This window comes from Gymnoscopelus microlampas (genome assembly GCF_963454915.1).
Source record: "Gymnoscopelus microlampas genome assembly, chromosome: 6".
In the NCBI taxonomy this organism is placed as follows: Eukaryota; Metazoa; Chordata; class Actinopteri; order Myctophiformes; family Myctophidae; genus Gymnoscopelus; species Gymnoscopelus microlampas.
In genome coordinates, this window is record NC_139943.1 from 32461402 (window position 1) to 32489112 (window position 27711).

Here is a 27711-nt window from a genome sequence, read left to right on the forward strand (position 1 = left end):
CCCGTTTTTCACTTTCCCAAAATGTAAGTTATTTATTAGCGTTTTTATGTAACAGAATTCATATGGGAGCTATCATCGCCATGGTTACGGCCCCCTAAGCTATGGGATGAACGCGCACGGCCAGTTGCTAGACAGACAAACTGTGCACGGCCACTGTTAGACAGAGAATGCTGCAAACTTATAAAGGACTTTCATTTACGGGCCGTGTACACTCACACTGTGTTTTAAGAGCGAGAGGCCACTTTGGATATCATCTCCATATATATATTGGATGGGGTCCTTCTTGGGCCCAAAAAGGTTTGGGACTATTGCTGTACAGCACAGCACATAACTCAAAGTCTGTTAATACTTTGACTGCACACATCCCCGGGTATGGACTAGTATATAATAATGTATGGTTGATTGGTGAGGTCCAAATGGTTGACTGAAAGTTTAAGGACACAAGAACCTGCAACTCAGCAACTAAAAGAGAAGAGAGGGAGGGAGGGAAAGAGACACTTAACCATACTCCATTTTTCATATAGCTGCATTAGAGGGCCTCACAATTTACATAAAGGTATAATATTGTAAGTCACATGGGCAGTGAGCTCATTAACCACATGAACCCTCGCGTTCCTATTCTGGGGCAAACGTTCTGTGAAAATAGCAGTTCTACAAGCTCTCTGACAACTCTGGCCACACTCATTCCTCATTGTGACACGTTTGAGTGATTAGCACACTGGTTTAGCAAAGCCACACTGGACAATCTGCCTGTTGTAACCATGGACACCATCTGGAAAGACCCCCCCCCCCCCCCCCCCCCACACCCACAATGGGATCTGTTAACCGCAATTTCAACAGCATTAAAACTCCTGTTGATTAAAATCCCTTTTCCTACTTGATCAAAGGTTCAAGCTGTTTACTCGCTGTGCAGCGAACGTATAACACGTGATGTAATCAACAGTGTTCTTCTATAGTAGTACAGATTATACACTCCATATTGACGGAATATGTGCCTTTCTATTTGTTTCTCATGATGCATTTCATGAGCAAGCATCGGCCGGCCACGCCCATACGGTATTACATCAACCTGATTCATATTTTATGAAGTCAAGGTCGCTGTTTTGCTGTAAACACAGTGAGGAAGTACAATGTCACAGGCTAGCGGCTAAAAAACATAAGTAAGTGTTGTAGTTTTCACATTCACATATTGTAACCCAGTGATGTCATTGAGGTGAGAATTCTTCCCTTAAACTCCACACTCATTGGTAATCTCAACAACAAGATACGTGAGGTGTGTGGGGACAGAATTGAGTTATTAGACCCTGGTTTAAGTCCAAGGTTGGATGGAAACACGTGGAGCTTGACAGACTGAAGAAAAGGAGTCAGACATGACCAGAATACTTTATGACAGCAGCAAAGGTTTCTCTCTCTCTCTCTCTCTCTCTCTCTCTCTCTGTAAATGTGACGTGAGGTTGTATTTATTTGTTCATGTGAGACCATTTCGGAGGGTAAAAACGGATTCAGTGTGCAAGAGCCTTTAGACAGGACAAAGCTATTCCGGACAGCGGAACATGCAGCGTTTCTGAAATTGTAAATGCATACAGGGAATTTCATGTATTTTTGAATTAGTATCAAACCCCTTTCCTCCACCCCTTTTCCCACCATATTCTCCATAATGCCTGATTCAGCATCTTGTCACAGCCATGGAGTTTGGACATCTCTCTACAAATACGGCTGTGGTTTCACTCACTAAATATGTCCCAACGTAAATGTCAATGTTGTTAGGTAAGGCCTGAAGAAGTCTGTTTGTGCTGCTCTGAATTGGATGTAGGCCTAACCCAGTTCTGTTTTAACTTGCACATTTATTGTCCATATTTTGAAGAATTTCACCATGAAATAGCCATATTAATGAAGGCCTTTATACTTTTTCCTGACAAGTGCCTTGGATCTTTATGTTTTGTTGAACTTCTGTACCAAAGATCACCTTCATCAAGTATTTGAACTTCTGCGCACTCAAGACCTTTTCTGGTTTTCTTTCATGGTAAGGGTTTGTGTAGATGTTGGTTTCACATTGTGGTTAGGTTCTTTTTTGTTTGGTCAGCTTAATCCTTTTCACAGTGGAGAATATGTTGTCAATTGTTACATCTAAGGAAGATACATTGTATTATGAGTTATTATTCTTGGCCTGTAGCTCTCAAATTGTTGCTCAAAATGATCTTGCTTTGACTGTGGACAGATGGTGGTCTAGCACATAGATTATGAATAAGAGCAGGCAGAAATTCTTCAACAATTAGATTGCTCCTCTGCAGCGACTCTTAAAAATCAAACAATGAATTGGCCCTTGATTGGCATTCCCTTGGCAAAATATTTTCATTACTCTGGGAAAATGTAATGAAAAGTTCTTGTTCGCTCTTTCATTACATCCTACAGTATATGAACTGAAGTTAACGTGCTACAGCCATAACTCAGCAAGCTGGAGGATTTCCCATTGATTAGCTGTTTATATTCTTTAGGCCTCAGGCCAGTGTCAGGGAGCCTCCTTGATCATTGTGACAGCAGTGATCTTGATCAGGGCTTGTGACAGCAGTGATCGTGCTCCAACAAAGCAGATTCCCTCCCTGCCCACCTACATACTTATCCCTCTTTACTTAAGTTCACATTTCAGCCCCTGTGGAGGCAACCAACCTCTGACTGCAGAGAACGAGATGCGTGTTCCCTGCACCTCCATTGAGGGACTGCAGATTGCCATGGCTGATTGCTGCTGATGAGAAGAAAATGGATGGTGTGCTGATTATGGCACAGGAAGAAAAAAGAGCTGTGCAGACACTCCTAAACCAGGGTCATCTGGCATCAGCATTAAGAGAAGATATTTCACTTTGTGTGTGTGTGTGTGTGTGTGTGTGTGTGTGTGTGCGCGTGTGCGTGTGCGTGTGCGTGTGCGTGTGTGTGTGTGTGTGTGCGTGCGCGTGTGTGGTCGTTGGATGGTTTCTTCTGAATGGATGATTGACAGCCAATGGCAGCGCATCAAACAGAGTCTGAGTTAGAATGAGAGACGAGCGACTGGGTCGGGAAGAGCTGGAATGTTCAGTGAAGCTCAGAGGATAATGGATCTTCTGTTGGTTCAGTGGCTCTGGTTGACCAACAGAACATGAGCTGGCATTTCATAAGACATCTTGTTCAAGGAAAACTTTGCAGGAACTATTTATTCTCATCACCTAAGGTTCCATCTAATAGTTTTTCCACCGGAGGACATGAGGATCAGCCCAGTTAGGATCACCCGTGGTCTGACATGTTTGGTTCATTGACTACAACTCTCGGTATACTTGACATGACTGACGACCATTTTGAAAAGCATAACGTGGTTTGTTTGAATTTATAGGAATTGCCTTTGGATTCCAGTCATTTCAGTACAGTATTAAAATCAACTTGCAAAGACATTAAACTTGCTTGAGATGCAGTCCAACACACTGAATTTCACTTTGCCGAATATTTCCGTCAAAGCACTGATTGGTCCGAAAAGCCAAAAATAGTCTCCTGAGAAAAGATTGATTTACGAGTGAAATTCTGCACTGTGATGTTTAGCCAAACATTGACTCATTTAAGCTAAGTTCCGGAACGTCTTAATGAGTATGGCAAAAAATGTAAATGGTCTATGTTTATGTATGATATAATCTGTGAATAGACAATGACATGTATTGATGCTAGTATGGTCCTTTAAAGTAGAAAGGATTGATTGCACCAAACATCAGTGCAGACATTTAACTTGTCTGTGGTTCTCATCCAGATAGGCAGCCTGTATTAATGTGGTGTCGGTATGCTTTTAGATTTATATTCTCCAATAGCATGTGTAGGAATGCTGGGTTTCTTAGCATCGCAGGCATCTCCCTAACCACTGGCAAGCACATGTTTTTAATTCCGTTATCTTTAATGTTTCACAGTCAATACATGTTTGGTTGGTCTTGTGTTCATCACTGGTTTGTTTCCAGGATCTCTGCTGTTTCTGAGACATATTCTCTTCCCCTGTCTTTCTACAGCATCTGACTCTGGGTTCACACGGGTTAAATGCTTTGATCATGTCCTCCACTAGACAGGACCTCTGTGGGGTTTGACTACGTGACCTCTCTTACCATGGGGCCTGCAAACGCTGCTGTGACAGCCCAGCGGTGGCCCTCATGACTTTGGGTCAACTATGTTCTATGTTCACACACTGTCATAGGTCTGAGTAGATCTACACAGAGGTGATGACAGCGTCATATAGTATCTTTACAGCACTTCTTTAGATGGTTTTATAAGTTGCCATAAAATTAGTGTGCATAGTTTGAGCTCTTGAAGTAGTCCTAGTAGTTTCTCTCTTCTCGCCTGTCATCTTTGTGAGCATCAAATGCTGCCACTGAAGACACTATAGAGTCTTGTGTTCACTATTGCTCTGTGTGAGTGTTTACTAGAGATCTAGATAGATAGATTGACCTTTATTGGTCACGCAGGGGAAACAGCTATAAGGTTATCGAAAAGTGACTAAGAATAATTCTAGAGATGAAAAACAAAACAAACATGCAAAAAGTGAAGAGATATCCGCACTGTACAGTATCAGTGAAGGAAAAAAATATCAATACAATCGCAATCAATTCAGTATCAATTCAAATACATCAGTACAGTAACCACAGTATACAGTGTCATTGAGGAAAGAATACACTAACTAGAAAAAGTGCTCCTCGGAGCACAGGTCTCCGCCAGGTCACGTCGTTATTGTGGCCTCCTGGTGGCGCTATAATAGGACAATGTGAAAAGGGTGGCATTTCTTCCTCTGCCTAGTGGGAATGAGCGTGCATTCATGATTTGAGGCATTTTGTTGCAAAAATGTGTTTTGCTAAATTAGACCTGCTGGTGGCGCTATAACAGGGCAATGTGAAAAGGGGGTCATTGCGTCCTTGGCCTAGTGGGAATGTGTGTGCAAATTTTCACGGAAATCACACGCTGCGTTCATAATTTGAGACATTTTGTTCAAAACGGGCCAATCCTACCAACTTTGGAAGCCAACCTTAGCCAATCAGGATGTAATATGAAATATCGGACAGATCCGTCTTGATCACATGACTATAGAGGTACTGTGTACCGATTTGCGTGATATTTGGATAAAATCTGTAGGAGTAATATCCAAAAATGTGTTTTGCACAAATCGGCCTCCTGGTGGCGCTATAACAGGCCCATGTGAAAAATGGGGCAGAGGTTCTGCTGTGGCATCGAGGGAGTGTGTGTGTGCAGTTTCACAGCGACTGGGGCAACGGTGGCGGAGATTAGCTGGTAACAGACAGAAGGACGGACGGACACACACACGGACGGACGGACGGACGGACGGACGGAGGGTAAAACATACTCTCTCGCCATGCCTTCGGCCTGGCGGAGACAATAACTGTAGAATACAGTATCTGTGCAAGTGACAGTCCTCGGAATGGATGTTACTAGTGGATCGAGCACCGTCTGTGTGTCAATGTAAAACCTCAAGGTGTCCACGATGTCCACCGACTCCCCATGCATGGTGCCGGGGCAGTGGTGGCTTATCCAACGGGCTTGAGGTGCTGAAGCACAGGGCACCAACCTTGGGGGGGGGGGGGCACCAAACGGCGTGAGAAAAAAAAAAAGAAAATGACGAAGAGCGCCGAAATGTAGAAGCAGGGCTGCTAAAGGAGCGCTACAACATTGAAACGCGCCGGTGAAGCGTCATTCTTTTTCGACGCGCAGCACCATCCAGTATCCATCGTTATTCCATGAAGCAATATGAGTATGGACATGTGATAGCACCGATTTGAACAAAGTAAGATTGTTTGGCTTCTCAGAAAGCTAAAATGTCACACACTAGTTAAACCATTATATATTTTTTAAACATGACCCAGGTATTGATAATCCAGAACACCTTGTTTGTAAGTGTAAAAGCTGTGCTCTTATCTTGTATCACCTGCTAACAATCAGGTTTGTACACGCTAAAATGCTTCACTAACGCATAGGGGAAGATCACAGCCAAAATGCTCTACTAACATAGGGAGGGAGATCACAGCCAAAATGTGTCAGTAACGGATAGAGTGGGAGATCACAGCCCAAATGTTTCACTAATGGACAGGAGGAGATCACATACACTGCAGAGGTGGAGAAGGGCTACAGTGTAGCTACAGTACACAGTAAAATCCAGAGTGTTCATTTAACTCTTTATTAACTCTCTACTTTAATGTATGAAGTTGTTCACAGAGGTTTTGTTACATGACATGTAATCTCTCAAGACAGATTCTGCACCACTGCCCTAAACATTTAGTGTTGTTGTTAGTAGGTATAAATACAGAAGCACCAGACTGGACTAAGAAAGGGGTGGAGCCAAACCACGTTCCTGTTTCTACACAAAAAAGGAGGTGGTGCCCCCCCCCCCCAGAGGCAAAAACAACACATTATATTCCTTTTTTGTTACCGAATGGGTTCCCAGATTGCATGACAGGAGATGACATTTTCTCAAAAGGCGCTGTAGTGTGCATCAGGCTATCACACAAAAAGGCCTGTACTTGCGAACAGAAAGTAGTCCTTTTCTCCTGAACTTAATTTCATTACCGTGCGAAAGCAGTCCGGTTCATTTCACCTCGCCACGTCTTTCACAAAACATCGGCTGCTGTTAAAAAAAAACAAAAAACAAAAACCTTTTAGATTGCATTTTCAGCCTGCTCATTTCCAACCCAAGTGTCGAGGAGAAAAAGCACTTGCACAGGCACATTCAGAGAGTCCGTAATTGGCCTGTTTTTGCATTTCATCTCCAAGGATATTTTCTTCACATGCTTGCCTCATAAAGGCTAAATTGTTTCAGTTCTGAACTGATTGAGCCTGAGACACAAAAAAGGGAAAGGGAGAGAAAAACCCGCCCTCATGCCTCCTACGGGGTTGTGCTAAACCACTTATTTCAAGCTAAACTGGATTATACACAAAAGAGACAAAGCTGGAATGCCTTGGCTGTGGGTGTAATAGAGCTGCAGCACTCGGGGAGCCCTCGCCTTGCCATTAATTGAACTTAAGCTTTTGAGAGGCACAGATTTTAACCGCAGGCATATTAGGGGAGGATGCACGTGTTTGTTTACTCAAGAGATAATCGAGATGGAGCTTCATGTTATCTGTTACTGAGTTTACCCCCTAGAATATTTCCAAAGCTGACTGAAGCATTTCTCGCTTGCTTGTTAGGTTAGACGGGTTCCTTTTTTTTTCTTTCTTTGCTTTGTTAATTGTTTTCTCCATCGCGTGGAGAGCGACCAGGGACCAGAGTGATTTGAACTGTGCTCAAAGGATCGATTCACATTGTTGACGCTGTTCGAAAGGCATTGGGTTACGATGGAGAAAAAAAATGGGCACACTCACACACGCACGCACGCTCACATATGGATGCGGTTAGGGTGGTGATGTCGGACTGCGTGCCGCGTCTGCAGAGAGTCAGGGTGACATATTTGTTTGTCGCTAGGCCAACTGGCCTTCAACAGCGTCCAATGCAGAAAGGACTTCCATACGCGCACCACACACACACACACACACACACACACACACACACACACACACACACACACACACACACACACACACACACACACACACACACACACACACACACACACACACACACAACCACACACACCTGCCTACTGGAGGGTGGTCTCATCACAGCAGGGATAAATCTACTTGGCAGAATCAAAGGAATGGAAGGGGGGGGGGGTACCTACATTAGGCAGTGCTGCACAAACCCCACTTCAAAATACCCCAGACCTTTACGGGCCTTTTTTTTGCTGTGCAACTCAGCTCGGCAAAAGACGGGGTGTGTCATAGTGTGTGTGTGTGTGGGGGGGGGTTGACTGGCCACCCCATCCTAGGACTGTCACGATCATGACGTTTTACTTGACGATTAATTGTCATACAAATAATTGCGATTAACGATTATGTGTTTTTGGCCTTGAACATCGGAACATATAAATGCAAATTACATTTTTGTTTGGCTTTTAGGCTTCGTAAGCAAAACTTACAATAATAATAAATGTCTGACATATTTAATATACTTTCAATTTCTTTTTAATAGTGGGGATAGCAGATCTACAATTTTTTTTTTTAAATATATTTAAAAATATTTGAAAATATTTCGATTATCTCGAATAATTGCGATCAGCCGATGATGTAATAACTGTGACAGGCCTACCCCATCCCAAACACCTGGTCTAGGACAACTAGTCCTGTTCAAAAGTGCCGTTGTCCAACCTCTCCCCCCTGTGCACAGTGTTCTACCTAACACTAACCCTTCCCTAAACACAGAGGTGGTGTCTCCTTAAACCCCTTGTGTGTAGAGGTGTGGGAGCCTGTGTCGACGAGCCTCGTAAATCCAACGCTGGATCCCCTTGCAGCAGCGGCGGTCAGGACGTATTAACACCTCACCACTGACCTCTCTGGCACGGCCTCCGGCGAACAGCCTGCAGGCCTCACAGAACTGCTGAGTCCACACTGTCCTTGTTCGCAGCGTCTGCCCACTTGTTTATATTCAGAAGTGGAGAGGATACATCGCTTTCCCCCGTGCTGCTATAATCATTTTATGGATGGATTGAGCGTGTGTAAACCATGGTGAGATTTGTGTTAGTTTGAGGAGTTCATATGCAGTTCAGACGAGTGTGGGCCGAGGGGATACAATAGCGAAGTTGTGCGCTAGAGCAATTGATTCCATCACCACCAAGATTCTCCGTGATTTACATCTGCTGAAAAGCATAAATCTTCTCTTTCTTTGTCTTTTATTTTATGCCTGTCATATTTCAAGTAATACAACACTGTTTCTGCAGAGTTACTTCATTCTGAAACACATTGGTGCATTTTGGCTCAGTGTCACTTCGCCCCAAAAAATGCTTGTAAAAGCGTACCACCTTGGGGTTTATTTATAACTTTCTTAAAGGGACATGCATGCGGTTGATGTGGGTTTCAGTTCACTGTGGATGTTTACCATAGTCTATAGAAACGATGTTGACAATACAACAAATTTTCACAAGAGAAAATTCCCCTTTCACAACCTCAAATTGTTTGAGCCTTTCTCTGTGTTCCTACATTTCCCATGATGCATTTTGTGGTCAAGCAGTAACCTGGCACGCCCAAGCAGCCTGTGCCTGTGGTCGCCATTAAATCAACCTGTTCCATATTTACCGTTGTCATGACCGTTGGCTACTGTCACTACTGTCAATAGCCAACAGTACACCAGAGATCCATTGCGAAAGAGTCTTTGCTTCTAAGCTCCTTAAAGTGATACATGGTGTGTCTCCTTCTCCACAGTACATCTCAAGGTGGGGTCATGGTTAGTATTAAACTGTGTAGTAGAATCTATTTCATGCAGATGACAGACCTGCTGGTGGATTGGTTGATGAAATGATTGAGCTCTAATCCCCCTTGTTCATCTGTTTATTTTTGACTAAAATAAATCCTTTGAAGCAGCTCGATGGCTGATCCAGCATTCAGCTAAAACATACAGGTCACATTCCACCATGTCACTGACTGCTAATAATAGTGATGCATTGCCGTGGTATTAACCTTTGTTCCACAGGAAGTGGGCCTTAAATCTGACCCCAGTGCTGCTAACCTGCGTACGTTCACTGGTCTGTGTGAAGCTTGTTTGTTCCACAGTGACCCATGAGCCTCCTCCTCTGGCCTTTGACTTGGAACTGACACGCTGGTCTTAAATCAATCATTTTGAATGTCCACATGACAGGAAGGTTCACAGAGACCATGGCACCAGTGCTTACATTGTCTTGATGCGAGTGTCGCATTCTGGGAATTCATATTCAGTGGCACTGGTGAAGTCCTGTTTGTTTTGACCTGGGACATCAAATTATACAACCAAGGTCACACTGATGGCTTTCAAGTTGAAGTAGACAAATGAAGGTGGACATGTTAATAGTTGGTTTACTGGCCTGGGTAGAGGGGGCTATTTCTTACCAAAAACAACATATATCATGAATGAAAACCGCAACCCCAAATTGGAATCACATGTTGAGGGGTCTCTGTTCTAGTGTGTGCCTGCTTTCAGCTGTTTATTAGCGTTTTTGTGTTCGCTGGCTCCCGGGTTGCCAAATCATGTGCGTGAAACAAGCGTGGGTGCTCATATCCCCCGACGGGTATGGTCTAGTGTTGTATAATTGCTCTTTAGTCCAGCAGTTTCAACGGGTCCTGGGGGCTGTAACCCGCCACTTACTGCCAGTGAGGAGCCCCAGCCCTTAGGAGTACTGTACATGCAGTGACAAATACCACCTTCCCCGTCCGGCTTCCCTCCCCCGAACACAGGCCAATTGTGTTCGTATAGTATAGACCTCAACAAAGCCGAATACACCACGGTGGATCCGAATCCTCTGCGGCCTTTGTTGGTCAGGTTTACTTTACCACTGCGCCACCCAAGCACCCTGATTGGATGAGACACTCAATTGCCACTGAAAATTACAATGGACACAGGAGGACATCAATAGTACACCCCCAAACCAGTGCTATTATGAAATGTATGATCATAGATGTGGTCTGCTTAGTCCCCCTTAGTGTTCAGAGATGGATCCATGCTAAGTGGCATTCAAAGAATATGGCAAGAATTTTGATCATTGATTATTTTATTCAAATATATACATTTTAAATAATCGATTCAATCAATTAGTTTAATTAACTGTTGCACCCCTATTAACACTATGTTACAGCGTCAATAAGGCACAGGTATGAGGTCAGTCTTTCCTTGAAAATGAATCAGCGCTGTAGGGCAGTGAGGCCGCCAGTGGATGTTGCGCTGCATGTACAATATCAGCCAGATATTGTAGAAAGGAAGCTATAAAGGTTTTTAGCAGGAGTTGGGTTTTCCAACAAAAACACTATAAGAAACATCAGTTGATCTTAATAGTGGAACGTATTCCATTGGGGAATATGCCCAGGTTTTTTGTTTTGTTTTTGTTCTCCCCCCCTCCCTTTTTTGTGTGTGTATAAAAGATTCAAACACGCTATAAATACTTCACAAGTATTTCCATGTGGGATTGTGGAAAGTGTTTAATATCAACTCTGTAAAATGATGAATTGGATGCTGAAGGTCTCATGTATTTGTTTATTTTGATAAGCCTGTGGAGACCAGGTGTACTGCCAGAAGAATTATGCACACTAATTGAAAATGATGATGTAAGAAGGTCACCTTTGTTCCCAGGCACTCAATGAATACTGAGTCACAATGAATGATCATTCTGGCTTTAATAAAAGATAGTCACTGTGGCATTTAGCTTTTTTCTTCTACTCAGTTGGTTCATAAAAAGCTCTCATTGCAGCCAAAACTATAAAAGCTGTTACATTTCCCTCTCGCTGAATTAGCTCTCAAAGCAGCTACTAAGTAACACTTCGTCGATTAAATTGTGCATGAACACAGCTTTTGTTTTCGGATTGTGTTACATAATTCTGCTATGTTTTCCCCTTTTCCATTCACTAACAGTTTTCATTCTCGAGTTGTTGTTCCAGTTGAAGTGAGGTCACAAATCAACATTCCATTCAATCCTATGGTCAATTTACTTACACGGTCTGGATGGAAATCAAACGCAGAGAGCCCAAAACTCCAAGCGTCACAAACCAACCAGAAAACTGACTTTGGCTTGACGCTCTCATAATATTATTAGTTTTTCTTCCTTCCTTGCTCCACTTTCCTTTCCAGTCGATTTGAAAGCTTGACTCATGTTTTTGTGTTTTCTCTGCCTTTCAGAGGAAGAATGTCCACCTGCTGCTGAGTGTGTTGCTATTGGCGACCTGGGGAGCTGTTCTGCTGGCCGCTCGCCTCTACTGGATGGGCAACAAACCTCCCAACTTCTCCAACTCGGACAACCCGGCGGCCGACTCCCCCTCGCTCCTCACCCGGACGCTCACCTTCCTCTACCTGCCTGCCGCCAACGTCTGGCTCTTCCTCTGTCCCGACACGCTCAGCTTTGACTGGTCCATGGACGCTGTGCCTCTCGTCAGGGGCCTGGCGGACTGGAGGAACCTCCACACGGCGGCCTTTTATTTGGGGTTCCTGCTCCTGGCTTGGTTTGGTCTCCGGATACGCCAGGCGCCCAAACACAAGGACACCAACGGTAAAGTGCACCATGTCGCCAACGGGAAGAACGGGAACGCCAACGGACACAGCTACACTCACGGCGACCGGGAGCACGCGGACGACTCCCATGTGGAACCTCACGGTTCTGGTGTGCAAAACGGCACCTGTGAGGCAAGGACTCCACTGCCTGCCAGCGAAACGGTGGCGTTGTTCTCGCTGGGCATGCTAGCAATCCCTTTCCTGCCCGCCACCAACCTGTTTTTCTACGTGGGCTTTGTGATAGCGGAGAGGGTACTGTACATCCCCAGCATGGGCTTCTGCTTGCTGGCGGCAGTGGGCATGAGGTGCCTGTACGTCCGCGTACAGCGCAAGTCGTCCAGGGCCATGTTGGTGTACTGTGGTGCCGCCCTGGTGCTCATGTTCGGGGTGAAAACGGTTCTGAGGAACCAGGACTGGCAGAATGAAGAGATGCTCTACAAGTCAGGGATTTATGTCAATCCTGCTAAAGGTAATGCCAATCTCTCTCTCTGTCTCTCTCTCTCTGCGTCTCTCTCTCCATCTCTCTCTCTCTCTCTCTCTCTCTCTCTCTATCTCTCTCTCTCTCTCCCTCTCTCTCTCTCTCTCTCCCTCTCCCTCTCCCTCTCCCTCTGTTGGATGTGACAATGTGCATCAGTCCTTCCAGACTGTTTCAGCACTGAATAATTCAGTGTGAACTTTCAAAAAAAAAATCTTCGCTTCTTGACTCCAAACATAGAAACATTCACAGGTTCAACTCTGTGCTCCTTCAGTTAGAATTTTGTAGTTTCACAGATGTCGAGCTCAAGAGTGAAGCGGACATTATAACCCTTTAAGCACATGTAAGCAACACTTTCAAGCAGAACTCTGGGAGTGTAAAAACAGACCCCCATCAGGATCTGATTTAAATCAACACTCTTTTTTATAGGGTTGTCCGATATTGGCTTTTTTACCGATAACCGATATACCGATATTGTCCAACTCTTAATTACCGATACCGATATCAACCGATACCGATATATGCGGGGATTATTGTGATTAGGGTAAGTTCAAATTTAATATCACACACCCCATATACAGTAAGAACTCCTGTAACTTATTTATAAAGCAAAAAAAAAAAAAAAAAAAAAAAAAAATTTTTTTTTTTTTCAAAAACCGATACCGATATTTTCCCGATATCAATTTTTATGCTAATATCGGCCGATAATATCGGGAGGCCGATAAAATCGGACATCCCTACTTTTTTACATTAGTTGGTACAGCTGGGTTAAGTCACAATTTATCTTTGCCCTATCCACAAGTTTCCTAGGCTGTGTGGGCATCACTTCCTGTCGATTTGATCCAATGAAATCCAATGAAATCCAATGATATCCAATGAAATCGACAGGAAGTGATGCCCACACAGCCTAGGAAACTTGTGGATACTGTCACAGGAGACACAGGAAGACACAGTGGCCCTCATTTATCAACGGAGCGTAAAAAACAGCTTATATTTTTCCATATATTCGGCCGTACACCAACGTCGAAGTCACATTTATCAAAGGATCCTATACAGCCGATCCTAGCGAACCTCAGGTCGGAAAACGAGCGTCATTTGTCATTGAAAAGCCAATAAGAAAGAGTGGTCGGGACTCCCGAAAATTCTCTCACAGAAGCGCTTGTATATTTTGAAAATAGCAGATCTACAAGCTCACAACGCGTCGCGATGCGACCTGTTGTGAGCTTGTAGATCTGCTATTTTCAAATAGCCAATGCAGCCAGATCTGCAAGCTTAACCGAATGACTGTTAAAGCAGTTTGTTTAAATTCGTTTATAAAATTATATATTTTCACAGCGATTATTTATTAGTGTAGATATACACATTTTGGAGTGGATTATGTGTCCAAATGCCTGTCAGACAGTCAGACAATGCTGCTCCGCATGGAATAAACGGGCGCAGCCAACGTCAACAACTGGTCTCGACCAGACTTGAGATCTCAGCGTACGGTAGGACGAATCCAACGTCAGGATATATTGATAAATGCCGAAAGTTGCGGTGATCTCGCCGTACGCCCATTATTTGGTCTGCACCGCGTTGATAAATGAGGGCCATTGTTTTTATTTACATGCAGTTTGTCCAAGTTATTCATTCACATTTGTATGATTGATCCTGGCTGTCTATGTCAAGTTAGTAGTATTGATCTGTTTAACATACCTGCCACGCATAATAATATTGGACGCTATGAAATAATTGATTTAGTCAAGTTTCTCTATCACTATCAAAGCTAAAAAGCTAGCCGATAAAGATGTGTCTTTGACATAGAAATGGCTATTGACAACTAGATATTAAAATGTCATCAATTCTCCTCCTTCTACTAAGATTATATATTAGTGGTGTATTTTCCTGTCTGTATTAATTTCTCTATAGATGTCAGTGTTTAACCACTTAAACCCTCTATACTTAAACTAATACTTAGTTGACCTCTGGGCACGGTAGAAAAACAAACCTCTTAATCTATTGCATGTGGCAAAAAAACAACAACTATGAAGAATTAAAGCACCCACTTGCGTCACGGTGCTCAGCACTTCTGTCTTTATTCGAGAAAATGTTCCACATAATCTCTTGGACTGATCCTTTGTTTTTCCTGCCATGTCAGCATGGGGTAACCTGGGTAACGTCCTGAAGAACCAGGGCAAGATGGAGGAGGCAGAGCAGGCGTACAGGAATGCCCTCTATTACCGCAGGAACATGGCTGACATGCTGTATAACCTGTGAGTGTTTACATTATGACCATCCTCCTTTCCACGCTTTCTTTGTAATTACACAATTATGTTCTGAAACATGGCTAACCCTTTTAAAAACATAAACAAATACATACACACATTTTGCTTGCTCTGATTTAGGGCTACAACTATCGATTATTCACCTTATAGGGGTGCAACAGTTAATTGAACAAAAATGAAATACAAGTAGCGTAAATGGACTGTAAAGTCCAATATGGGCAGTCATATACCAGATCTACAAGCTCACGAGTCACAGTGCATCACAATGCAGTAGATTTGCTATTTTCGATACATGTTTGCAAATCTTCACAAAACTTCTCTTATGGGGGTCCCTGGCTTAAACCCTTTTCAAATGGAGGTCCCCATGCAGCCAAATACATATCAGTTTGGGAGTCCTTACCTTGACATTAAAAAGGTTTGCGAAGCACTGCTTTAAAGAGGCCATGAACACCTGTTCTATTGCATGTGAAGCTGTAGCACAGTGGTTCTCAAAGTGGGGTCCAGGGACCCTCAGGGTTCATTGAGAGGGTTTCAAAATAACTCTGAGAGTGTACAAATAGAACTTAACACATTGGGTGCCAAACTTTTGCAATACTTACACGGAGTGCCAAAACCGTATATATACGGTTTTTGAAAAAAAAAATTTTTTTTCAAAAACATTTTTTTCCAATTTTTTTTTTTTTTTTACCTTCTAAGCACCAGGAGATATCATTTTCCGAAGATTATGACTCCAATCCACTTTCTGGTTAACTTATGACTTCAAAATCCTGTATCTCGGCTCCTAAAAAATGGTTAAAAAGTCCTGGCACTCAGTGTACTCTGTTTTAAAAAAAACCTGGCACCCAATGTGTTAATGGACCCTTACGGTACATTTTGGTTCCATTTGTACACTATCCGGTCCTTGAAATTAAAAAGTTTCGAGAACCACTGCTTTAGCATATCCATGACTTAATGTATTCTGGTCTTTCCCATGCAGCGGTTTGCTACTGCAGGAGAACAAGAAGTTCTCTGAAGCGCTCCACTACTATAAGCTGGCCATTGGAAGCCGGCCAACTCTGGCTTGTAAGTACAGCACAGCTCCTCTTTTTATTGACAATACATGCCATTGCTATGGTGATGGTGGTGGGAACTTAAGTCCAAGTAACTTAACCGATTCAATCCGGGAACGCATCTGTGTAATTTTAGATTTTAGCTGTAACCATTATTTTACACTTTGGCTATTCAAAAATAGCAGATATACAAGCTCATACAGTAGCTCAGCACCGAGGGCTGAGCTATAATCTAAAATGACAGAGATGTGTTCCCGGTTTTAATGGGTTAAGTTCCATACAAATGCATGGTGGGCTTGCTGTACCTTAAATGGTAAATGGTATATTTATCCAAACCGCTTTACAATGTATGACATTCACCCATTCACACACACACACACACACACACACACACACACACACACGCACAGGCACACGCACACGCACACGCACACGCACACACATTCAAACACCAACGGCGGAGGAAACCATGCAAGGCACGAACCAGCTCATTGGGAGCAGCAAGGTTTCAATATCTTGCTCAAGGACACTTCGACACTAACCCAGGAGGAATCAGGGGTGGACCCGGAACCTTACAATTCCTAAGCAGCCACTCTTATCTCCTGAGCCGCTGCTGCCTTGAGCAAAGTCTAGGTGATTATGATCAGCTGTCATTCCCTGATGAATATAAATCATGCACAGTCCTAGCTTATCATGCAATAAATTAGCTCCCTGTTGTTCCGGGTGTCAACCAATGACAGATAAACAGAACCGTCTTAAATTCCTCTTTATTGCCTACTCAGATTAATTATAGACCTGAACGAGATCACCGTTAGGCTGTAATTTTCTTTCAGTGTGCAATTATACAATCCATTACAGAGCTGATAACGAGGTTAATTAATCAGCCCTGGAAATGGTAATGACTGAATCGCAACGTGACGATTGAGAACCTTTCTTTCAAGGTCGCACCATTATTCACTGCCTAATTGACGGCTAGCTTGTGCAAAACCAGAGTGTGGTTATTAAAAATGCAGAAGCCACATCGCTTCGCGATAAAGTTTCATCGATTCGCCTCACAGTGTTGGCACACGGGGCAGAGAGAACCTTGTGTCAGGCTGCTGGAGCTGGAAATAGCTGCTGTTCTCTCTTTGTGGGTTTATTTTAGCTCCCCTATTTCCCACGCGTTGTTAGTGGATTCGTATCTCACAAATGTACAGGTACATTTGTTTTTGAGAGGTAAACCCAGAGGGAAAGAAGCAGTGGGAAGGAGACGACTTGTTTGTCAGATTTATGATGACAGTCGCTCACACGGTGTCTGTCTTCCATTTCACAAAACTCGACATGGTGCAATTTCTCCGTCTGCCTCTTGAATATTTATCATCGTCCTGTGAGAGATCCCTCCATATTGATTGACTGGGAAAAGACAATTTATTCTAACAGCCTGTCCACTAGTCAATCTTGACCAAGAGCATTTCAAGAGCCAGGTCCACAGAGCCTAATTACCTTTCGAACTCTATTGATCATTACTTGTGGTGTAAAGTAGGTTTCAGTCTGGTTGAAACCTTAAATGTCCAATGGCTAGTTTTCAGGAAATGGTAAAAAAAAAAACTGTGATTTAATGGATCCAATGAGTTATTATTTAGTCACTTGTTACTTTTCTTTCGTTAAATATTTATAAAACCCACAGACAGGCTTAACCACTTGGCACCCCTATTTTGGCCATGTCAGCAAAAAAAGAAAGGAAAAGTACATACATATACATTTTTCCGAAAATAGTCCATCAACAAGCTCACAATGCTTTACATCGCAATGAATTGTGAGCTTGCAGATGGGCTATTTTCGCTACTTTTCCAAGACACTGTCATACGATGAAGTATAGAATAGGGTATTCATTTATGAATAACAAAACAGCCAACAGTGACGTTATCTGTTATTACATCTGTCATCGCATCTGCTGCTATATTTACTGCATCAACCCATTGCTATTTTTACCAAGCACGATATGTATAGATCATAAATATCGTCTAAATTTCACACTGCCAGTTTGATATCTGTTTGTCTGTTTCTTTCTTACTCTATCTCACCTCACCTTTCTCGAAACTTTCCACCTGTAAACATGTGATGTAACAATAAAGTTGAGTTGAGTGGAGTTGATCCACAGTTTGACACAGAATGTTGGTGAAGGTCTAAACCAGGGGTCTTCAACAAGGGGTCCTCAGAGTTACTACAGGGGGTCCACAAAATCTTTGTATGATATGATTTTTTTTTTTACATTAACCACTTGAACCCTAGCATCCCTTTTCTGGGGAGAACTTTAGCCAAAAATAGCAGATCTACAAGCTCACAACGCCTCACGCTGCGAGGCGTTGTGAGCTTGTAGATCGGCTATTTTTGGCAAAGAGTTATAGGTGTAGAGGGAAAAAAGAGCAGCAAACGTTTATCTGAAACAAAATTTTAATTTTAAATTTAAAAATCACACCCAGTGTGAAGAGAGTGGTGCCTTTGAAAGTGTAACTGGTTGCATCCTTGTGTATGTTGTCACGTGACACGTGACAACATATTGTCACGTGTCATGTGAAGCTTGACCAATCAGCCGTGCTCAAACATACGGACGGACATACGGACGGACGGACATACGGACACACGGACAAAGTCAAATGTAGGAGTGGTTGGCACCACTCAAAAATTGTATACAATATAGAGGGGGTCCCTGCTTCATCTCTCTCTCAGCTAGGGGGTCCTTGGCCTGAAAACATTGAAGACCCCTGGTCTGAACAAAATGCAGTATGAAAAGTCTCATTGCCGGACTATTGTCGTCTATTTCTTAAGGTCTTTTTATTCTTCATAAAAAATGGTAATTACTCCAGGCTTTCCCCTCACGATGTCTTTCTCTTTGGTTCTTGTCACAGCGGCCTACTTGAATACAGGCATCATCCTCATGAACCAGGGTCGACTGGATGAAGCCAAACGCACCTTCCTGACCTGTGCCGACATTCCTGACGAGAACCTGAAGGACCCGCACGCGCACAAGAGCTCCGTCACTAGCTGTCTGTACAACCTGGGCAAACTGCTGCACGAGCAGGGACACCAGGAGGTAACAGTCACATGCACATGCACATGCACGGGTTGGAAACCATGTTGTTATGGGTCACGAGTAAAATAATTAAGGAAATGCATTCCATGCTTTTAAAAAAGACATAAAATTGTCTCTTTTTTCAGTTGTGCGACCCCACTGTCACCCTCCCGTGACCCCAATCAGGGTCTCGACCCCTAGTTAGAGGACCTCTGTTCTATAGAAGCCACGTGTGACACTGCTCTAGTTCAGTTGTTCTCAAAGTAGGGTCAGGGGACGCCCAGGGGTCCTTGAAGGGGTCACAGGTGGTCACCAACAAAATAAGGAACAGTTTAAACACTTAAGCCCCATTTTATCTACACGTGTTGGGAGCTTGGAGATCTGCTGTTTTTTAAACAAGTTTGGACAACTTTTTTCTCTTATGGGTGTCCTGGCCACAACATCTTTTCAGTATGGGTTCCCTTGGCATGAAAACGTTTGAGAAGCACTGCTCTAGCTAATGAGGATAGAACCTTTCTTCCATGCTCTGTATTAGCCACCCTTTTAGAGAGCTGACCCCCTGATTCCACGCTGTGTATTCAGTGAGTGTCAGTGTTCTGTACAGGGTTGAAACTAGCCTCTTTCTGTTCTGTATTGAAAGACCTCTCCTTTGCTTTTCATTTGCAGGAGGCCCTCTCTGTGTATAAAGAAGCAATACAGAAAATGCCAAGACAATTTGCACCTCAGAGCCTCTACAACATGATAGGTAAGTGCTTTTTGTGTTGTGTTGTGTTGTGTTGTGTTGGTTTGTCCACCTCTAAGGCTGCAAACACAAAAGCTAAATTACTTCTGAATGCAGAATAACTAGTCCATACCCGTCATGTCCGCCCACTGTCCATCCAGGCTATGGGACTGTAACCATGCACGACTACCGATGCCATAGTCTGCAAGGACCGTTCACAAAAACGGCCTGTGAAAAAAATGGCTTCATCACTCTCTTAATATGCCAATGGTCAATGCCTGTGTGCAAGTTCAGATCTCTCTCTCTCTCTCTCTCTCTCTATATATGTATATATATATATATATATATATGTATGTATGTATGTATGTATGTATGTATGTATGTAAATATACAGATATGCGCCCTTCAATACCATTCCACACAGTGTTTCTGCCCCAGGCGCTGAACTTTCAGCAGTGTGTTAAGAGTTAATTTGCTCTCGCTACAAGAATAATCTCACACCTCACATGACAGCTGTGAGAAAACAGCTGCAGAGTTTTGACTTTTTGATTTTTAAAAACAATATCCATTTCAACTGACCCGAGTTCCACTCACTGAATCATGTCATTCAAATGTCAGACTCTCTCTCTCTCTCGTACAGTACATTCACAAACACTGTTGTGGGAGGTTGTATTCTATGTTCTCCTATACAATGGGACTCACTAGTTTGCAGGCAAATGCAGTTTGACAGAGGTGTTCAGATTATGTCCAAATGTCGACCAGATGTGAACTGGTTTCACAGCTCTGTCTGTGGGAAGGGAGACGTTCTGACCAGAGGTCTGGGATTCTTGCAGCGGCAGAGCGTGCTTTCTCCACTGAACTGCATGTTTGCAACACCTGCTCATATCTCGTTCCAACCCTGTGGTGGACAAAGTACTCAATCCATGTACTTGAGTCAAGATATCGATACTCCTGGTCAAATAGAACTCCACTACAAGTGAAAGTTGCTCAGTCAAATTTGTACTTGAGTTAAAGTACTGGAGTGCTTGCTTAATTTAGAAATAAATACAATTAAAACTCAATTATTCAAAAGTACGAAAGTGCATTTCCTTTTTAATATCAATGCATTGCTGTGTTTAAATTTAGAACTTTTCCAAAATAATTAAAAACAAAATAAAATAGTGAAACTAGCAGATCTACAACACGTCGCATCGCTTGCGTTTGTGTCCTGGGGTCCCTTCCTAGAAATCTAGAGTCAAAAGTATAAATATTTATCTTTGAAATGTAGTGGAGGAAAGTCATAAGCTTACCAAAAGAAAAATATAAATAGATACTCAAGTACTCAAGTACCCAGGTAAATGTGCTTCATTACAGACCACCACTGCTTCCTGTGCAGAGTTTGTCAGAATCCAAGGAGCAGAACCATTCATCAGGAGAGGAGCTGGGTGGTGGTCTATCTCCCGCACTCTCTGGTGGGCCGTGTTCTGTTACAGAGGGAGTTTTTTTTGGCCCGCCGGGAGTCGGTGTCACTTCTAATTGTACAGCACTGTTTTTACTCCTCTCATACAGAGCTCTGATGGGAACGCTGTGAAACGGCTGCATACTGTACTGTATGTCTGCTTTATTCCCCATCAGCAGTTATCAGGTGGAGGGAAGCAACGCCTCATCTTAACCCGTTAAGACCTGAGGCCGGTTCTACAAAATGTCTTCTAAATCCTAACAGTTTTCTGAAACAATTATGTCGCATATAATATCGGTGGTTTTCAAACTTTTTCATGTCAAGGACCCCCCAAATTATATGTATTTGGCCGCGGACCCCCATCTCAAAATATTTAGTTCCAGGGACGCCCAGAAGCAAAGATTTTAGTTACAAATGTTGGCTTTGAAAATATATATATTCAAAGATTTGCACAAAATGTTGATTTAAAAAAAAATTGCAGATCTACGCCGCGCTATGAGCTTGTATATCTGCTATTTTTGTATAGCCAAAGTGTAAAATAATGGTTAAATTCTAAAATGACACAAATGTGTTCTCGGTCTTAAGGGTTAAACGGAACAGTCCAACGTCTGGTTTTGTCGTTGTACAATCACACCGAGTGATCATTAGAGCCCGACCCGTGCCAGATGGGTCGGATGCCAATTCCGATTGTGGAGAGTCCGCTGATTACTGAATATTTGAACCAACTAGTAGTTCAGGTTAACTTTAATTATTCAATGAACAAGTAAACAAGTAAATGAAAATACACATAAACGTGATTTTATTTAACCAAATTTGAAAGGTTAAAATTGGGACACAATTGCATGACACAACTGCATGATTGCTGATACCAATGTCATCCTACGGGTCAAATAATGGCCGTTATATTTGACTTGGCTGTGACCTGAATGATGTCATCATCAGTCTAATCTTGTCCAGCAAAAGAGGAAGTGGGGATTTAAATTTGACACCACTTACATGTCTGTGTGACATGTGTTCACAGACATTATTACACAGTGTTCCACCAGCCATTCATAATAAGGCAAGGCGGTTGTTTTCACATCACCATAGGTCAGCAAATGGTGATTAGTCACTGGCAACCTGTTGCTTACCAAAGATTATTATCGGGGAAACACTCACTCCTAATCCTCTTGAGAATTCGTGTGAGTGCACTCTAGTCTAGCTGAAATATTGTTTAATTTGCTGGTCTACTAGGCTTCATAAACCGTGTTACGAGTTCACGTTAAATGTTAATGCGTTTGTCACGTACCCAGTGCATTAGTCGCCCCTTCCTTAATTACCGTTCAAATATTGTTTTTGCAATGTTGTGCCTATTATAATTACTGGCCTATATGTTGTGGAATTCTTGTAATAGCAGGACTGTAAGGGAGGGCTATCAAAGGGAAGTCATTGTTGTTTCAGGTGTTGGCAGGCAGAGTTTCTATGCTGTGAGAGGAGGAGGAGGAGGAGGAGGGTTTCAGATTAATGTTTGAAACATCGTGGAGATTATTGAAATTGCTGACCTTCAAGTTCAAAACACATCATGTTGCTATGCAATGTGATTGATGGAGCTTTTAGATTGCTATATATATATTTTTTTTTTAATAGGGCTGCTGGTTAAATTAAATAAATGAGTTAGTTAAATTAGACAATAAGTTCAGTTTATGTGTATTTTATATTTACATGTATTCTTGTTCACTGTAATTAAAGTTAGATGTTCTTTTAATATATTGAAGGTAATATACTTCATCTATCCAAATATGAGTTTTTTTTCTCTATAATTTTGTTTGCTTATACAAAAAAAAAATCCAATCCAAGTTTTTCCGAGTGATTTCATGATTTTGCACTTTTTCGTACAAAATATCGGTAATCATCAGTAATCGGTGGTCTACTACTCTCCAAAATCAGGATCGCTTTGGATCCAAAAATATGGCATCGGGCTCCCAGAGTGTTGATACTTGTGTCATCAGCTTCACATCACAACACCAGAGAAGTGTGGTGATCACATCTGTGATTGAATCGCTTGATGTTTTCCTGTGAGCCTCCCTGTGAACTCTCTCAAACACCTCAGAAACCCAAACATCTGTGCTGATTATTTTTATATGTCCGTTGTTGAACACGTGTGAACTGTTTGCTTTTGGTAATCGAGAGCCGTCTATCTTTGTTCCTAAGACACTTCTGCTGGGCGAGATCTAAACATTCGAAAACAAATACGGGCCTTTGCAATTTGCCGAATTTAACCCGCTCCTTGGAATCCTCTACGGTCAAAGCGAGTTTAAGGAGAACAGACCCCCAGAATGGACCCATAACGGGTACATTTTTACACACTCCGATACTCTGGATTTTGTTGTGCCTTTTGAATGATAAACACTGTGTTTGAGCTTTACAATCCGCTGGGGTCAAAGGTCAATTGAATGCCTCAGTAAAACAATAGGATGGTCAATAGGACGGTCATTTTAACCCCTGACCTGAGTCGTTCCTTTCCTGTCACAGGAGAGGCCTACATGAGACTGAACAAGCTAGCCGAGGCAGAGCACTGGTACCAAGAGTCACTGAAAGCCAAGCCAGACCACATTCCAGCACATCTCACCTATGGCAAACTGCTGGCCATCACGGTAAGATGACACTCCCTCTCTGTCTCTCTCTCTCCCTCTCTGTCTCTCTCGCTCTCTCTTGTAGAATGACTATTTTCACTAAGAGTTTTGGTGTAGAGGCAAAGAGGATATTGTAATGCTCTGGGGGATCCCGGTCCTCAAACTATATACGTTTTAACATGGTTGATTTCGGTGAGACAGCGCTATTGAGTCAACACGGAGGTATGATCAGCTGTGTTTGTTTGAACCGGATCCTGATCTGTTGCAGCAGGATTTCCCAGTGGGGTTAACGGTCGGGTATTCTGTGAGGGTATAACTTTTGTCACCTAGTACATGAATCACAAAACCATTTTGGTCATGATTGGAATACTTTTTAAAATATTAATTTAAGGCATTACAGAAGAAATGTCTCCATGCTCACAAGAGTTCATGTTTATTCTGCTTATTCCAATTTTGCACTTGTAATTTGCTCTGGATAAGAGCGGCTACTAAACGCCTAAATTGTAATTGAATGGTTCCATGGGGTCCCCAGTAAAATGTGTTACCGTGGGTATTTAAAAATAGCAGATGTACAAGCTCACAGCACGCCACTTCGTGCCACGCTGCAGGCTTGTACATCTGCTATTTTTTTTTAAATCTTGAAAGTAAAATCTTCTCTTCTGGGGGTCCCTGGCACAAAACATTTTCAGATGGGGGTCCGCGGCCAAATACATATCAATTTGGGGGTCCTTGACATGAAAAAGTTTGAGAACCACTGGACTAGAAGACCAGATAGGATCCCAGTGGATCAGATAGGAGTGTAGGTCAGATCTAAATGGAGACGGTGAGATCAGAGTGCCACATGTGAGAGGAGGGTTGGGCAGGAGAAGGTCAGTAGAAAGTCTCTCTCGCTCTCTCTCTCTCTCTCTCTGTCTCTCTCTCTCTCTCTCTCTCTCTCTCTCTCTCTCTCTCTCTCTCTCTCTCTCTCTCTACACTTTATGTCAAGACATAAACATGTTCAAAGACCCAGGATGGACTCAGGAACTGAGGAAAACGACCAGCTCCTTCCTTTGCATGCCACTTCTCATTTCTGTTACAGCAACAGAGTCCGTTTCAAGTCCTTTTCATTTAAAGAGTCTCTCCTAAATCATGAGTTGGCGGGCATCATAATTGATGCGTGCACTTTACAGTGGATAGTAAATTTAAAGGATACGACTTAACTGAAAGTTTCTTCTTTTTTTTAATGATTGGTCATTTTGCTGAAAAGCAGAGTTTTTTTGTAATAGCACTGGGTCTGGAATGTTAAAAGTCTTTCATGTACTACACTGGTTTAGTGAACAGAAAGTCTTTGTTTTCTTTGTAACTCTATTCTGCCGCTATAGGCCCTACCTTCAGTATGGGTTGTGGATATCTTTACATTTTCTTTGTGTTTGTCTATAATTGTCTTAGACCAGAGAACAATGTCAAATTGATTTCTCCATTGGTACTAAAAGAGTCTTGGTCAGGTTAAAGAATATTTAATGCAGCCTTTAACACATAAATGTCCCTTGGTGACATGAATTGTTTTCTGAACAAAAGCCCCTGGACTTGAGGGATTCTGTGAAATGAAGTTCTGTCAGCGAAGACACTCTGGGGTGGTTGTGGTGGGATGCAACAGAGTCCACTATAGAGAAGCTTTCTGACTTGATGTAATGAATAGGAAAAGCACTCACTGGACCGTAAAGAAAAACTCATTTCACTTAAGTTGATGTTATTGATTTGGGAGAAAAGCTGAGTTTGAACCTTCTGTGGTGAATCCCTCTAGATATCCCAACGTGATGGATGGAGGAGGGTTTTTAGACACTATCCCAGAGGATAACCCTATCAGAGTTACTTTGACAAGCATAAAATACTCTTTATCCTCAGGTATTAAGACTCAAGAGTGGAGGGTTATTGTGAAATGTGTCCGCAAGTTTGTGACTTTGTGCCTAAGTTTTAGGGGTGAAAACTGTGTCCTCACTAGCTCACTTCCTTTAAATGTTTGTGTTAAAACCTGAGCTCCTTAGGCTGCTGCCTGTTCTATTTATGGGGATGTAAATGTGTCACATCTATGATCCTTCTACTGTGACTTAAGGCGAATTGATCTTAGGTTGCACAACGCTGTCAGTCGACATCATTTCTGTCGAGTGTCAGGGTAGTAGGATGCGGCAGAAAGTAGGCATAACCACTTGAATCCCAGCATCCATATTCTGGGGGGAACATTTGCCAAACTATAGCCAAACTATAAGCTCAACGCTACGTGTTGCGAGGCATTGTAGTTGTAGATCAGCTATTTTGGGGCAAAGAGATTTGGTGTAGATGGTAAAAAGTGGTACATGCAAGTACAGAGCCAACTCAGGTCCAGTATACTAAGTCTAGAGTGTTTAAGTTGTTAGGCCTTGGTAGAATTTAGACCTGATCAAAAACCACCCCCTTCTCTACTCGCCGGCCCCCCACTACTACCTCTACCTCCACCTACTCCCTCTGAATTCCCATCCCGTCTCCACTGTGTAAGACGAGGATTTCAAACCCTCTCTGGGTCACTGGGTTCAGATCCCAGCAGGAGAAGTGGGCTGGAGGTGGAATGAGGATAATATGATGCTGGAAGGTTTAGATTGAGATAGGAGGAGGGGGGGGGGGGGGCTAGGAGAGACAGCACAGGAGCAGGGTGACAGGGAGGTTGACAGGAGGGCACACTGGAGGTACATTGGTAGCTGAGGAGGGGAGAACAGCGTTATATATCGCTGACAAAAGTTTCTTTGAGGAGTGAGATGAAGGAAGGGGGTGGAGAGAGTGAATCTCAGGTTATGTGCAGAGATTAGTATCGCAGTAACCCCCGGCCCCATGTGGCGCAGACCCCGGCGCACCTCCGCCGACCCACCAGGGGGTTCGGGATGTGCCGGCCTCTCGCTTTACGCCCCGGGGTCAGTGATGGACGCAGAACAGCGGCAGTGATGCTCGTGTTATTGGTTTCCGTCATTCACATGTCATCTCCTGCAGCTAACAAGACGCAGGCCCCACATTCATACAGTAATCACCACGCCGACCACCACGGAGCCAGGAATACATCTGCAGTGTGTCGGGAGATTGTTGCTGGGAGATTCATGGGGGTCAACCACCGCACACCAACAATAAGCTCAGTGTGTGAAAGGAGGATCATGTGTCTACTCTCCACACTGATGTCTCAGGACACAGGCTGTGTCTTAAGAAATATTCCTGGATTTATTTTTCTATTTTTTGCACTTGTCAGCGTGTGTGTGTGTGTGTGTGTGTGTGTGGTGGGGGGTTGTGGAGGGGGGGTGGTTATAGAGCTCTGGGAAATTTGATTGTTTTAGTGTTTTTGTTAAATCAGCATGTGGGTGTGAGGACTGACATTTTGTTTCTCTGTGCTTCTCAAACATTTTCATGTCATGGACCCCCAATTTGAAAATATTGTTGCCAGGGACCCCATAAGAGAAGATCTTGGTTGATACTGTAGTTTACATTTTGTACTGAATTCTACAGCCAGTCTCTATGATCTGAATAGTTATACAGTACATTCTCTCATTGGATTACCTCCTAGCTGGTGATATTATAGTGACATTAACATCTTTCAACCTGGTGTCCCTTGTGCACGTCATAGGCTAAATTTGTTCAAAAATAGCATCTCTTCAAGCTCACAGTGCGATACGATTGTAGCTTATCATCTCTTTCCACTATTTTAGAATTAGCTAGAGCTTAAGTGGTTAAACAAGTTTTGCTAAGGACCCCAGGGGGTCCCCGGACCATACTTGGAGAGCCACTGTCTATGATTACGTGGATTTACCCACGTTGCAGAAAGCACTGTTATTCACACCAACAAGTACTTTATGTTAGCTACCATAACATGGAGCCTATACCCACATTCTCAATGAATATTCTCTGACGTGTTGTAATTCATATCATCAATCCACTCACAACTGCAACTCATTCCAATGCACCAACGCTCTTGGCTGAAGTAGAGTAAATAGAAATGGCGCTG

The 27711-nt window shown here is 42.9% G+C and overlaps 1 protein-coding gene across 1 annotated transcript in view; it reads left to right on the plus strand.

Moving 5' to 3' along the window:
* Positions 1–27711, plus strand: part of LOC311046656 (protein O-mannosyl-transferase TMTC2-like) — a 114754-nt gene that overhangs the window by 62313 nt on the left and 24730 nt on the right. Inside the window, exons 3-8 of the mRNA XM_084059137.1 lie at positions 11735–12572; positions 14716–14830; positions 15819–15904; positions 18780–18964; positions 19610–19688; positions 23614–23735. Coding sequence (XP_083915263.1) covers positions 11735–12572; positions 14716–14830; positions 15819–15904; positions 18780–18964; positions 19610–19688; positions 23614–23735 — 1425 coding nt within the window. The remainder of the gene's footprint in view (positions 1–11734; positions 12573–14715; positions 14831–15818; positions 15905–18779; positions 18965–19609; positions 19689–23613; positions 23736–27711) is intronic.